Here is a 16,061-nt window from a genome sequence, read left to right as displayed (position 1 = left end):
TAGAATGGCATAAAAACAGAACATAGACGAAAGGAACAGAATAGAGAGAACCCAGAAATAAACCCACATATTAATGATCAGTTAATTTATGACAAAGGAGGCAAGAATATGTGTTGGGGAAAAGACAATCTCTTCAAAAATTGGTATTGAGAAACTGAACAGCCACATGCAAAATAATAAAACTAGTCTTTATACCATATAAAAGCATTTAAAAGGATTAATTCAGAGTAGATTACTTGAGTATAAAACCTGAAACTATAAAACTCCTACAGGAAAGTATGAGCATAAAGTTCTTTGACATCAGTCTTTGCAATGACTTTTTTGGATATGACTCCAAAAGAAAATGTAACTCAAGCAAAAATATACATGTGTGACTCAATCAAACTAAAAAGCTTCTGCAGCCTGACCAGGCAGTGGCCCAGTGGATTGAGCGTCGTACTGGGATGCAGAAGACCCAGGTTCGAGACCCCGAGGTAATCAGCTTGAGCGCGGGCTCATCTGGTTTGAGCAAAAGCTCACCAGCTTGTGCCCAAGGTCGCTGGCTCAAGCAAGGGGGTTACTCAGTCTGCTGAAGGCCCACGGTCAAGGCACATATGAGAAAGCAATCAATAAACAACTAAGTTGTTGCAACGTGCAACAAAAAACTATGATTAATGCTTCTCATCTCTCTGTTCCTGTCTGTCTGTCCCTGTCTATCCCTCTCTCTGACTCTCTCTCTGTCTCTGTAAAGAAGAAGAAGAAAAAAAAAAAAAAAGCTTCTGCACATCAAAGGAAACTATTGACAAAGTGAAAAGGAAGCCCCCTGGATGGGAAAGAATATTTACAAATTATATATTTGATAAGGGATTAATATTAAAAATATAAAGAACTCATACAGCTGAACAGCAAAGAAAGAGAGAGTCTAATTTTTAAAAATAGAGGATCTGAATAGTCATTTTTCTAAAGAAGACATAAGGATGGCCAACAGGCACATGAAAAGGTGCTCAACATCACTAATTCTTAGGGAAATGCAAACCATAACCATAATGAAATACCACTTTACACCTCTTTGAATGGCTGTTATGAAGAAGAGAAGACATAAAAAGTGTTGGTGAGGAAGTGGAGAAAAGGGAACCCTCATAACACTATCGGTAGGAATGTAAATTGGTGCAGCCAATATGGAAAACCAGTATGGAGGTTCCTCAAAAGATCAAAAATAGAACTATAACAGGATCCAACAATTTCACTTCTGTGTATTTATCCAAAGAAAACAAAAACACTAATTCAAAAAGATATACAGTAGGGTAAAAATAGGTTATAGTTGTAATACAAATAATATAATCATTAAGAAATAATAATATAAGAATAAACTCTGTTTTTGCCTACTTCTAACTGTTAACCTACTTTGCCAACCCCTGTATACACTCCTTTAATCATGAAGCATTATTTGCTATTGCCAAGATATGAAAAAATCTGTGGCACTAATGGATGGATAAAGAAGATACACACACACACACACATACACACACAAACACACAAAATAATATTTGGCCAAAAACAAACAAAAAAGAATAGGCCTGACCGTGTGGTGGCAAAGTGGATAGAGCATTGGACTGGGACATGGAGGACCCAGGTTTCAAACCCTGAGGTCACCGACTTGAGCTCAGGCTCATCAGGCTTGAGCGCTCACTTATCAGCTTGAGTGCAGGGTCACTGGCTTGAGTGTGGGATCATAGACATGACCCCATGGTCGCTGGCTTGAGCCCAAGGTTGCTGGTTTGAGCCCAAGGTCGCTGGCTTGAGCAAGGGGTCACCCAATCAAGGCACATATGAGAAAGCAATTAATGAACAACTAAGGAGACTCAACGAAGAATTGATGCTCCTCATCTCTCTCCCTACCTGTCTGTCCCTATCTGTCCCTCTCTCTGACTCACAATCTCTGTCAAAAAATAATAATTAAATTTTGCCATTTGCTGCAGCATGGGTGGATCTTAAGGGTATTATGCTAAGTGAAATAAGGTAGAGAAAAACAGATATCATATGATTTCACTTATATGTAGAATCTAAGAACCAAACAAACAAAAATCAAACTTATAGAGATTGGTGATTGCCAAAGAAAAAGGAGTGTTAGCGGCAGGTTGAATTGGGTGAAGGGGTCAAAAGGTACAAACTTCTCATCATAAAAAGTCATAGGATGTTATGTACAAGATGATGATTTTAGTCATTAATATTGTATTATATAAATATAATTAAAAGTAGCTAAGAAAGTAAATCTTAAAAGTTCTCATCACAAGAAAAGAATTTGTAACTTTGTATGGTGATGGATGGTAACTAAACTTTTTGTGATAATTTTACAATGTATGCAAATTTGAATCATTATATTGTACACCTGAAACTAACACAATATTATATGTCAATTATACCTCAATTTAAAAAGAAAAGCTGTAAATACTGCAGTTTTTTATAACATCTACTTGTTTGTTAATTCCACAAGGACAGGGACTGTGTTTGAATTTGAAACTCAATGCCTTTCACATGTTAGACATTCGCATATGTTTGTTTATTGACTTCACATTATTCTGATGTGAAGCGATAGGCAGGACACCTATACTAGAAGGAATTTTACTCTAAGATAAATTTAGGATTGATTAGAATGAAATGTAATGATCACAAATGATTTAAAACCAGGGTGCTGTGCTATCAATGCAATATCTGTATATGTTCTGTTATATTTTCTCCTAAAAGGGACCTGTTGGTTTACCTGGAGAAGTTGGGATGAGTGGAAGCATTGGTGAAAAGGTACTTACTTTCATTATTTTGTTCAGTAGTGAGACTTCAAAGCTACCATTAATATTTTATGTTAATTAGAAATCACTGAAGTTCAAACACATTACTTATTCTGAATCTCTTAAATATAATAAAATATAGCTAATAGTGTATATGTTTCTAATTTTTAAAGAGCAAAGTACTTTTTGGTTGTAATAAGGTGGTTGAAGAAAAGAGATGAAACTGATGGTCCAGGTTAATGGCTAAAAAATATTTAATCTACTTTGTGAGTGTAAAACCCCCTAAAAGAAGCAGTTTTGAAGGCCCTAGACAGTTGGCTCAGCGGTAGAGCGTCGGCCTGGCGTGCGGGGGACCCGGGTTCGATTCCCGGCCAGGGCACATAGGAGAAGCGCCCATCTGCTTCTCCACCACCCCCCTCCTTCCTCTCTGTCTCTCTCTTGTCTCTCTCTTCCCCTCCCTCAGCCAAGGCTCCATTGGAGCAAAGATGGCCCGGCCCCTGGGGATGGCTCCTTGGCCGCTGCCCCAGGCACTAGAGTGGCTCCGCTCGTGGCAGAGCGAGGCCCCGGAGGGGCAGAGCATCGCCCCCTGGTGGGCAGAGCATCGCCCCTGGTGGGTATGCCGGGTGGATCCCGGTCGGGCACATGCGGGAGTCTGTCTGACTGTCTCTCCCCGTTTCCAGCTTCAGAAAAATACAAACAAACAAACAAAAAACTATAAACCTAAAAAAAAAAAAAGAAGCAGTTTTGAAAGGGAAGAACAAGATATCACAACCAGATCCAAGTCTCAGTAACAACCTTATTTCCACTTGGAATCTAGATTGCAATTATTTATGGACATTTTTGGCTATAATTATGGAAATTGTAATTTGCTTAAATTTACTTAGAAATGATTACCTCAGGAATGGCCTTTACACACTGAATTTCAAATTTTAGGATAATTTTTTTAAAAATAAAAGTAATCTTTTACTTTCAACCAATAAGGTCATTTTTATTTTTGAATGAAATCTTATCATTGATAAGTAGGTAAAAACTACTAGATCTTTGACTGAAACCTGGCTTGCTGAATATAAATTGTAAGCATGGCTGTCTAGTGCAGTTACTATATAAGAGAACTCTTGTAAATAATTAAGTAGAACCAGGACTAGAAGTACATTAGATAATATTATAGTTATTTTCATCTAAAATTTTTAATTTAAGTCAAACTCAACATATCTAAAATTAAATTTAACATATTTCCCACATTCAAACAAGTCTCTTCCCAATTATTTTATTTTAATTAGTATGCCTTGTACCTCTCATTCCTCCACTCTTCCAGAATAGAGTGAACTCATCCTTGCGTTTCCCTTTCCCTATTTCCTCTATACCTAATCTTTGAGTTAAGAGCTTTTACCTTCACAATTCATTCTAATAGTTAGTTCAAAGCCACCACCTCAGACATACTGTTAGCAGTTTATCTTATATTTAACCTCTATCATATTTGCCTACCCTTTCCCATTATATCTTCTTATCCATTCTGTATACTATAAGCAGAAGACTAATGTTGATGGGTCATAATGAAATGTTTTTTAAAAACCTTCGCTGGTTTCCTGTTGTTGACTCTATGAACTTCTCTACTTTGCTGTTTCAAATATTACATAATTTTGGCTTAATCAGTTTATCTAACAAATTATCAAATATTATCCTATATAAACCTTTCTATCTTATATGTTATATAATTGTTTCTATTCCTAGTCTTACTGTTTTCTTAGGTTAGGGAATGCTCTCCCCTTCCCTCTATTTCTTCAAAGCCTAACTGCAGGACTCAACTACGGTCTCATCTCCTCCATAAAGTCTTCCCAAATTTCTCTGATAATTCTTGATTTCTTCCCTTCCTGGATTTAGAATAAGTATCACACAACTTAAAATTTAATTGTCCATTTACCTTTGTGAATGTCATATCTCCAAATTCTTGAGGATAGACTCCAAGTCAAAAATTTGTTATAACTCTCCTCTCAGGGCATGAAAAGTGCTTAATATATGCTTACTGATTTTTAATTAACAATATAACAAATATAATATGATCTCAGTTTATACAATTTAGATGGTTTTATAATTTTTTTCATTCTGATTTAATTACTTCTGTGCTAGGTCCAATCTTCTACACTAAAATTTTGACAGTCCTTGGAATTTTACTTTATTTTTTAATTTTTAATTTTTATTTTTCTGAAGTGAGAAGCAGGAAGGCAGAGAGACAGACTCCTGCATGCACCTGACCAGGATCCACCCAGCATGCCCACCAGGGGGCGATGCTCTGCCCATCTGGGGCATTGCTCCATTGCAACAGAAGCCATTCTAGCACCTGAGGCAGAGGCCTTGAAGCCAAACTCGGTGCCCCGGCCAACTTTGCTCCAACGGAGCCTTGGCTGCAGGAAAGGAAGAGAGAGACAGAGAGAATGTAGAGGGGGAAAGGTAGAGAAGCAATTGGGTGCTTCTCCTGTGTGCCCTGGCCAGGAATAGAACCTAGGACTCCCATACTCTGGGCCGATACTCTACTGCTGAGCTAGCCGGCCAGGGCCAGTCTTGGGAATTTTAAAGTGAATCATTTTAGTACTTTTAATCTGCTAAGGATATTTTTATATTATGATGACCCTTCAAAATCATTTTTGTTAATAAAATTTTGTTCAGTGATTACACATTTTAGTTAATTTTTATAGTATGTTTTGATACTTTTACTATTCTTATATTTTATATGTGGCAAAATTGTAAGCATTTCCATTATAAAACTTTAGCATGTAATGCATCCTCAATTTTATATCCTATTTAGTCATAATTTTTATTTTTTTTAATTTGAATAAGACTTTTTTAGTATTTTTATCCCTTGGAAAATATCTTAGGAGGATTTTTATTGTATTAAAATCTAGCAACTTTAGGGTAAAAAATGCAAAATTGTTTAATTTAAAAAATATTGGAAATTAGAATAACATATGCATATAAGTTATGGTTCTGATGGACAATTTTTTTTTTGTCTAGGCCTAGCTCAATCATGACTAATTACCCTGCCTCATGTTTCTCTTCTGTCTTTGTTTTAAAAGGGAGAGCGTGGAAGTCCAGGTCCACTAGGTCCACAGGGACAAAAGGGGGCTATGGTAAGAACTCAGTGATTTGAATGATATGTTTCCAAAGAACCTAACAAAGTTGAGGTACACCAGAGGTGGAATTGTCTTGCATGAATACTCTAGTAAATTGCCGTTAGAATTTTCTTATTCTTTAAACAGTTTACCTTTCAGAATACTGTAAGACATTAAAAACTTGCATAGCAGATGGCTTGGTCAGAAGTTTTTAAGTGTGACAGGAACTATAACATGAATATTATCAAAAGACTCTTTTCAGAAAATATGCTGTGATGGATTTGGTGGCACACAATACCCTGTACAAATTTGTTTTACCTAAATTATGCTTTAGTTTTGACTACTGTATTATCAAACAAGCAATACAGGCAGTTCCAGGGTTATAAATGAGAGGTTCTGTAGGTTTGTTCTTAAGTAGAGTTTGCATGTAAGTTGGAACAGATACATTTACCTACTATATGCAATTTAGACAGATGTTTGCCTTAACATAGTACTATTTATTTTTACCTTTCTGTGCATATAAATACTCATACATTTGCAAACCTACAGAACCTATCTTGTTCTTAACCTGGGAACTGCCTGTGTAAGGGCTTTTTATAGAGCCGTTGTCAGCTTTTTTCTAAAGTTATTGTCAGATAGAAAATTTAATATACACATAGACTAATCAATTTTAGGAATTTTTAGCTCCTACGACATTCCCTGAATCAGTGTTAATACTATAGAGGATATAGTCCTTCTAAAATTGGATAACTAGAAAATTTGTACAAATTCACATTCATTAATTATAGCATTATATAACCTCTAAAAATGATATGGTTTCATAATCTATATAACAAACTTCAGAAGATAAATGAATATTCTCTTCTCAATAGGTTATAGTATGTCATTCTGGCTACTAAACTTCTTTTCTAGGCAAAGCCTTTCTTATAAAAGGAATCACAGCTTTCATATAATCTTTTTTTTTATTATTTCTATTGTCTATCTGTGGAACATTTCTTATGGCCTCTTACCTTTGGGTAGAAGACAAAGATCTTATCAACTCATCACTTTTTATTACTATTTATAATTTACTGTTTTTTCTTTAATAAAAATAATTAGCCCTGGCCCGTTGACTCAGCGGTAGAGTGTTGGCCTGGCGTGTGGGGGACCCGGGTTCGATTCCCGGCCAGGGCACATAGGAGAAGCGCCCATTTGCTTCTCCACCCCCCCTTTCTCTCTGTCTCTCTCTTCCCCTCCCACAGCCAAGGCTCCATTGGAGCAAAGATGGCCCGGCCGCTGGGGATGGCTCCTTGGCCTCTTCCCCAGGCGCTAGAATGGCTCTGGTCACGGCAGAGCGACGCCCTGGAGGGGCAGAGCATCGCCCCCTGGTGGGCAGAGCATCACCCCTGGTGGGCGTGCCGGGTGGATCCCGGTCGAGCGCATGCGGGAGTCTGTCTGACTGTCTCTCTCAGTTTCCAGCTTCAGAAAAATGCAAAAAAAAATAATAATAATAAAATAATTAGGCGCCCTGGCCACTTGGCTCAGTGGTAGAGTGTCGGCCTGGCGTGCAGGAGTCCCGGGTTCGATTCCCGGCCAGGGCACACAGGAGAAGCGCTCATCTGCTTCTCCACCCCTCCCCCTCTCCTTCCTCTCTGTCTCTCTCTTCCCCTCCCACAGCCAAGGCTCCATTGGAGCAAAGATGGCCCGGGCGCTGAGGATGGCTCTATGGCCTCTGCGTCAGGCACTAGAATGGCTCTGAATGCAACAGAGCGACGCCCCAGAGGGGCAGAGCATCACCCCCTGATGGACATGCCGGGTGGATCCCGGTCGGGCGCATGTGGGAGTCTGTCTGACTGCCTCCCCGTTTCCAGCTTCGGAAAAATGCAAAAAAAGAAAAAAATAATAATAATTAGGTGTAATGGAGAGTTTATGTCTTTTATATTTTATTAAATTATAGGGATATCCAGGTTCTCCTGGGGCTCCAGGACCCATGGGTTCACTGGGCTTACCTGTAAGTACAGAAATTACTTTATATCCCTTTCTAGAATGTCTATTTAAATTTATATTCACAATTTTGGTAATGCTGTTTTTTGCTTTTATGCAAAATAAGTAATGTCTAAACTGATGGAGGCAGCTTCTCTCCCCAATCAATGCAAAACGCTCTAGAATATGTCATGGTATCATGAACTTCTTCATCTCCACTTGTTATATTATTTACTGCTCACTTTTACGAGTACAACTAGTTTCAATTCTGCCTAAAACTAAAAAAAAAAAAAAAAGAAAGAAAGAAAAAACATTTTTTTGAATAACTTCATATAAGAAAGTAAGGTCAGTAATCAAGATTAGAAGTGATACCAATTGTATATACAAATCACAAACATAAGTTCCAACGTATTGTTTTAGGAATTTGAAAATATCTTCAACCAAATACAATTTGTAGAGAATATATCTTTATTAAACAAAAAATGGAATTTTTCAAATTACTCTATTTTTGTTTAGAGAAAGAAAATGACATCTTGTCTCTTAAAGGGGTAAAGTTTGCTTATCAAAATGTAACAGTAATTATAAACATTAATATGAAAAAGGTCAGCCTTTCTGATTCCCTAAACAAAACTGTTCTTATCAGAAATAGTTCACGCTGTTTTGTGAAGCTTCTGTTTTGAATATAAGCCTTGATTTTGCTGAATGGTGAAAGCCATAGTGTTGACTTCTAAAATTAGGAAGACTGATCTAGGGACAGACACAGTTGCCAACCTTTTTACTCACATAAGATAATAAATAAATTTGAGATCCTGTAAAAGTTCACTGTTTTTTCTACCTAATATGATATAAGTAAATAAATTTTGTTTTTTAATTAAGTCTTATTTAAGGCTATTAGGCATAAAAATAATTCATTGTAATTGACTTAGCAACTTAATCTTCATTACAGGCTATTTTTGTGTGTGTGTCATGTTAATTTGAAACATTTTGTGGCTTTTTATCATAGTAAAAGAAAAATCTATTTTTATGTTATGGCAGTATCATAAATGTTTATAATAATGGGAAAGAAATCTTACAGTGGTAGCCAGTGCTGCTTTGGTGAACCAGGCAGATTAGACTGGTCACCTTGGCTAAGGAGGTGGCTCCCTCCACACTACTGCATGTATGTGCCTCCAGGAAACTACTTGGTCGGTGAATATAAAAAGCTTCCCATTATTTGTTCAGGGTGTGAACACCGAGAAATGAAACCTCCAAATAGTAGGAAACATCAAAAGCAGAATATTAGAGGAGGGAAATATGATATTTTAAAAAAATAATTAAAGCATACTTCTAAGGAAACTAATCAATTTTAAGAATTCACAAGGAGAATTACATGTCATATAAAAGGTTATATATAACTACTGTTCTGATAACATTCCTGTGAATTCTATAACTGATTTTTAAATTTTCAACATACAGGGTCATGTGGGGGCAAGAGGACCACCTGGGAGTCAAGGTCCTAAAGGTCAAAGAGTAAGTTATCTAATGAAGGAAGTATCTTAACTTTAAACACTGACTTTATAATGGACTTTATAATGATGTGTTCAACAAAAAGAATTTCATGTAGTCTAGATTGTGTTTAGATATTGTTGGATTTTTTTCGTTTTCATTATATTAGATGAACTACCTACATTTATTGAAATAATGACATAATCATTTGTATTTATAAAACCATGCATTTCTATTTCATTTGCTACAAATCTCACTAATTCATAAAAAATCTTTACATTATACTGAGTGAAATAAGTAAATCAGGAAAAGCTAAGAAGTGTATGATTTAACACATAGGTGGGATATAAAACTGAGACTCATGAACATAGATAAAAGTGAAGTGGTTACCAGGGGAAATGGGGTGTGGAGGGGTGTAAAGAGGGACAAATATAAGGTGACAGAAAATATTTGACTTTGGGTGATGGTTATACAACCTAATCAACAGTTCAAATGCTATAGAAATGTTTGCCTGAAACTTATGTACTCTTATTGATCAATGTCACCCTGTTAAAATTTAAAAATTAAAAAACAAAAAAGAATTCTTGTTTCTCATTCCCAGCTTCATTTTATTTTTTGAGGGAACTGTAAATGTGAAGATGTTAAATAAATTATTTTTTTCTCACAATAAGCTCACATAGCAAGGAATAATAACATCATGACAAAATAAGAGCAATGAGAAATGGAATGAAGACATAGAAGATAAACAAGAGTTTATTAATTGTAAATCAGAAATGATTATAATCATCACTGTCTAATAATTATTCATACAGAATTAAATTTAAAAATATTTCTTTCTAAACATTAAATTTTTTATTTGAATAGCTAGTGAAAGAAATACTTAAAAATTCTAAGAACAGCCCTGGCCGGTTGGCTCAGTGGTAGAGCACCGGCCTGGCGTGCAGAAGTCCCGGGTTCGATTCCCAGCCAGGGCACACAGGAGAAGCGCCCATCTGCTTCTCCACCCCTCCCCCTCTCCTTCCTCTCTGTCTCTCTCTTCCCCTCCCCCAGCCGAGGCTCCATTGGAGCAAAGATGGCCTGGGCGCTGGGGATGGCTCCTTGGCCTCTGTCCCAGGCACTAGAGTGGCTCTGGTCACAACAGAGCGACGCCCTGGAGGGGCAGAGCATTGCCCCCTGGTGGGCATGCCCGGTGGATCCTGGTCGGGTGCATGCGGGAGTCTGTCTGACTGTCTCTCCCCGTTTCCAGCTTCAGAAAAATACAAAAAAAAAAAAAAATCTAAGAACATGGCCTCCAACTGACAAAGGTTAAAAGCAAAACAAAAATTGCTGTTTTCCCATTGGCAGATGAGAGAAAAGTGATACGAATGCCCAGTGTGAAGTAATGGCTAAAATTTCATGTCCTATGTTTTAGGTGAAGACTAAAGAATGAGAGCACATTTGTCTTTCTTATTTCTTTTCTAAAAAACAATTTTTCTTACTGGGTGATAGATTTACAGTCTATAAATAATCCTGATGGCCACATCTGTTTTAGACCAAATGAGATTTAAAATAAAAAATAACGATAGATGATCTGTACTCAAACTGTCATTTAGTGGTCTGTCTCCTGCCAGCATTCAGTACTTGGTCAGGTCAAATGTGTTTATTCAACTTTGTATTAGTCATAGTGGGAAAGTTCAAACAGTTTGTGACACATTAAAAAGAGGAGAAATGCATGTGTTTTTTTGTTAATTAAGTAATTGAGATCTTATTAATTATCCAGTCAGAAGCCGTGTACCCAAGCAAGATCTGCTCTGGAACCACTTGTGCCTTCTCATAAGTCACAAGGGACATTCATTTGCACTGTGTTTTTCTAACCTCCCTATGACCTCTGGGTAGGTTATTACTATTTCCTGATTTGCCACACTGTCTTCAACTCTCACCTCCTCAAGGATCTGTTTTCCTCTCATCCTCCAAATATATTTTCCTGATTCTCTCCCAAAATGGCTTCTCATAGTTATTTAAAGTTCAGCCAGTACTTTTTAAACAAGGAGACTTTGATTAGAAATAAGAGTTTGGTTTAGAACAAAAATGCATCCTTTAAAGGAAATTATTTCAGGTTATCAATGAACATGGGGAACACACACTCACAAAAAAAGAACAGAAAAGCAGAACATTTGAGGAAGAATAAAGGATTAGAAACTCCCATTTTAGTTGTTACCTAGTATCATCCTGTTTCTACTCCCTCTTCAACCCTTCCCACCTCAGTACCCTAAACTGAACCTTTGCAATGTATTTTAGTTCAAAAATAAAAGAGAGAGAGAGTGAGAGAATATATGTCCAGCCCACTGAGATAAATGAAAAAAGTATCTGGTGGGGAATTTCTGTGACTAGCCCTTCCCTGTCACTCCAAAAGATAAGGGAGCCATATTTTCAGCACACCTGCAACTGCTTTGTGGCCCACAACTGCATCACAGTACACTGGAGGGGAGCTTACACTAGGCTTATTTGCACTGAGACCGTACTGAGAACTATCACTGTGGAACTAGTGCTTATCTGCCCTTAGCAATATATAATGTTTTTAGATTTTCTATATGAGATGTAGGATGGTTGGGACTATAAGTTCTGAACTGTGGCTCTTTCAAGGAAATGGACATCATACTGGAAAAGCAGCCATCAGTATTTGCATTTAGATTCAGTGCTAGTAATAACTGGAGCAGTCTGAGTGATAAAGACCATCTTCTGTGGGTTTTTCTTTCAAAAAATCTATAGCAGGCGTAGAATCAAAAGACTTTTTTCCACAAAAATCAAAGATGTTAATTTTTGTTTAAGGGAAGATGTTCTAGTTGTCTTAAAAGCCAGAAAAGACTGCTAGGCAGAATTAATTAGACATCTGAAAAATTTAAAAATGAATAGAATATTCAAGCAAAGACAGATTTATTTATTTTTATTATCATTTTTTTCTTTGTATTTTTTTTTTTTCTGAAGCTGGAAACGGGGAGAGACAGTCAGACAGACTCCCGCATGCGCCCGACCGGGATCCACCCGGCACGCCCACCAGGGGCGATGCTCTGCCCACCAGGGGGCGATGCTCTGCCCCTCCGGGGCGTCGCTCTGCTGCGACCAGAGCCACTCTAGCGCCTGGGGCAGAGGCTAAGGAGCCATCCCCAGCACCCGGACCATCTTTGCTCCAATGGAGCCTTGGCTGCGGGAGGGGAAGAGAGAGACAGAGAGGAAGGAGTGGGGGGGGGGGGGTGGAGAAGCAAATGGGTGCTTCTCCTGTGTGCCCTGGCCAGGAATCGAACCCGGGTCCCCCGCACGCCAGGCCGATGCTCTACCATTGAGCCAACCGGCCAGGGCCGACAGATATATTTAAAAGGAAATATTAATATACGGAATCTAGGTTAGACATTTGTTCTATCAATAAAGGCTGTTTTTAAAGCTTATTAAAAGTGATTGCAAGGGTGATAGAGATAGATTTGAAATTCTCATAAAAGTCTTCCTCAGTAAACCAATGTGCAGTTTATATTGATGCTTCAGTTAAATATAGGGTTTTTATTTTAATTATAGCATTTAAATGAAGTAGTGGTTCTGTTTCCTATTGTCTGATGCAGTTAGGAGTTTATTAATTATTCAGAAATTTGGTTAACTCTTTAAAATTATTGCCTACAATTCAAGTACAAAACATGCTTAGGTTATGTAGCTGGGCCATCAGACTTTATTCTAATCTTTGAAAGCTACTAATAGCCAACTTTAACTTTTCTAGAAGAAGATAAACAGATTAGATTTATTTGACACATTCCCCAGAGCTTTATAGATGGATATCTTAAAACAGGTATTAGAAAAGTAACTTTATGCCCAATTAGGAGCCTATTATATATTATTTGTATAACTTTCTTAGAGTTTGTCCTAAACTTAGCAACTTTAGGCTTTACAGTCTTCAGTTACTGTAATTGCTAATTGCTATGCTTAGACTTTTTTATATTAATTGTGCTTATCTTTGTCATCACATAGGAGCAGACACATTGATGTCTTTGTTCCTTGTGTAGTCTCGGGTTAGTAAATGAAATAAGAAATGTGAAAGTACTTTATTTATGAATGTATTTTTAATAGTATGTTTCTTTTCATTGAATTTATTGGAGTGACATTGCTTAATATAATTACATAGATTTCAGATGTACAATTCTATAATACATCATTTGTATATTGTATTGTGTGTTCACCACCCTGTCAAGTCTCCTAAAATGAAAGTATTTTTATAAGTAAAGATAATTTTTTTAGCATGTGAGAGAGACAGACAGGAAGTGACAGAGATAAGAAACATCAATTTGTATTTGCAGCACTTTAGTTGTTCATCGACTGCTTTTCATATGTGCTGAGCCAGTGACCCCCTTGCTCAAGCCAAAAACCTTTGGGCTCAAGCCAGTGACCATGTGGTCATGTTTATGATCTCACATTCAAGCCAGTAACCCTGCACTCAAGTTGGTAAACCCATGCTCAAGCCAGACCTCAGGGTTTTGAACCTGGGTCCTCAGGGTCCCAGATCAATGCTCTATCTACTGTACCACCATGTGGTCAGGCAAAAATAAAAGGATTTTTTGATATAAAGATCATGAGTGCTTATTATTACTACATGTATTATTTAATTTTGGAGGGAGGTCCTTTCAATAATAATACCAGTCAGCACTTATAAAGTTTTAATAATCATTTTGTAACTTCTTTAAAACTTCAGGTTCTCTATTTCAGCCTGAATTCACTTGCTAACAGGATTAACCTTTATTTCTTTTCAACATTTGAAAAATATTATAAACTAAATAAAGTACAATTATTCAAAGGCTTTGAATATTTAAATATTATGCAAATTAAGCAACTCAATTAAATCTGTAGGCTTCCATTTCTTTATCTTAAAAAAATAAGTTGGACTGTCTGACTGGTGGTGGCACAGTGGATAGAGCATCAAACCAGGGACACTGAGGTCCCACATTCAAAATCCTGAGGTCACTGGCTCAAGGGTGGGATTATCAAAATGATCCTTTGGTCACAGGCTTGAGCCCAAGATCACTAGCTTGAGCAAGGGGTCACTAGCTCGGCTGGAGCCCCTGATCAAGACATGTATGACAGGCAATCAGTGAACAGCTAAAGAGCTTGCAACTGTGACTTGATGCTTTCTATCTCTCCCTCTCTCTCTCATCTGTCTCTCAAGGCAAACAAAAAAAATTTTTTTAAAACATGGTTGGACTAATTCAGTCTTGACATTAGGTCATTTGTGTGCTGACACAGAACTGACAGTTAATTATGAGACTTTCCTTCAGAGCTAGATGCAACCTTTTCTACATATAAATCTAGACAGCCACTTAATCTGATCTTGCCCATGAAATGAGACTTATTTACTGTCTTTGGACAAAACAATATTTCTTTAAAAATTCTAAATGTATAGTTCTGTGTTGGGCTGTGGGGGCTTTTGAAGCTTTATCCTTAGGACTGTTACCATTTAAACCTAGACACAATGTCTCCTAACTCTTTAGAACTAGCCTTGGAGATATCTGCCTCACTGTGGTTGTATGTCTCAAGTCAAACTCATTATCTTCTCCCTATCTCCTCTGTTGATGCCAAACTAACTTACATTATTAATTTATTTTGTTAATGCTGTCATTATTCTACCTGTTGCTCACCAACAAAATATCCAGCAAAGACAGAAATTTCAGGCTACAAAAGAGTTAAGTGCCTAATTATAACAGTGGACACACTGTCAGTCTAGATTTTACTTGTTTTCTGTGGTATTTTAGAATGTTAACCACTCGTTCTTTTTCATACGCTCTCAACCACGTTCTATTATTTTGCCAAAAGATTTTGCAAAGTATTTTTTTATTTATTTATTATTATTATTATTATTATTATTATTATTATTAAGTGAGAGGCAGAGAAGCAGGGAGGCAGAGATACAGACTTCCCGCATGCACCCCGACTGGGATCCACCCAGCAAACCCACTACAGAGTGATGCTCTGCCCATCTGGGGCCACTGCTCCATTGCTTGGCAACCAAGCTATTTCATGCCTATCCTGAGATGAGGCCATGGAACCATCTTCCGCACCCAGGGCCAAATTACTCGAACCATTTGAGCTATGGCTGCAGGAGGGGAAGAAAGAGAGAGAGAAAGACAGAGAAGGAGGAGGTGAGGTTAGAGAAGCAGATGGGCGCTTCTCCTGTGTCCCCTGACTGGGAATCGAACCCGGGACTTCCACACACTGGGCCGATGCTCTACCACTAAGCCAACCAGCTAGGGCTGCAAAGTATTTTCTTAAAAGGCAAAGAAAGAAAATAGACTTGAACGGTGCCAGAGAAAGAGGATCAATATGGCTGCTGACTGTTTAAGGTGGTGATTATGAAAGCAAGATCCTGAGGGATCTCTGCACTGGAATTCCAGAATTATCCTTTAAGAATTGTTTATTTATTTATTTACTTTTTTTTTTTTAACTGAAGTTATTGGAATAACATTGGTTAATAACGCTGTATAAATATCAGGCCTATCACTTTATATCTGTATACTCTATTGCAGGTTCCCCACCTGTATACAGATAAAAAGTCTCCTTCCACCTCATCGGTTTTTTATTATTATTAATTATTATTATTATTATTATTATTATTATTATTGGTTACCTAATTGCAAACATCTCAAGCATGCACCCACCTCAGGACCTTTGCAGTTGTTATTTCTTCTGCCAGAAAGATCTTCCCCGAGTTATTTGCACAGCTGACTGTCTCACC

At 37.4% G+C, this 16,061-nt stretch overlaps 1 protein-coding gene across 1 annotated transcript in view; it reads left to right on the top strand.

Annotated features, from left to right (window-relative positions):
- COL24A1 (collagen type XXIV alpha 1 chain) overlaps positions 1-16,061 on the top strand; it is a 383,490-nt gene that overhangs the window by 230,482 nt on the left and 136,947 nt on the right. Inside the window, exons 26-29 of the mRNA XM_066372218.1 lie at positions 2,725-2,778; positions 5,837-5,890; positions 7,809-7,862; positions 9,290-9,343. Coding sequence (XP_066228315.1) covers positions 2,725-2,778; positions 5,837-5,890; positions 7,809-7,862; positions 9,290-9,343 — 216 coding nt within the window. The remainder of the gene's footprint in view (positions 1-2,724; positions 2,779-5,836; positions 5,891-7,808; positions 7,863-9,289; positions 9,344-16,061) is intronic.

Source organism: Saccopteryx leptura, chromosome 3, assembly GCF_036850995.1.
Source record: "Saccopteryx leptura isolate mSacLep1 chromosome 3, mSacLep1_pri_phased_curated, whole genome shotgun sequence".
NCBI lineage: Eukaryota > Metazoa > Chordata > Mammalia > Chiroptera > Emballonuridae > Saccopteryx > Saccopteryx leptura.
This window is presented reverse-complemented; position numbering and strand designations above follow the sequence as displayed.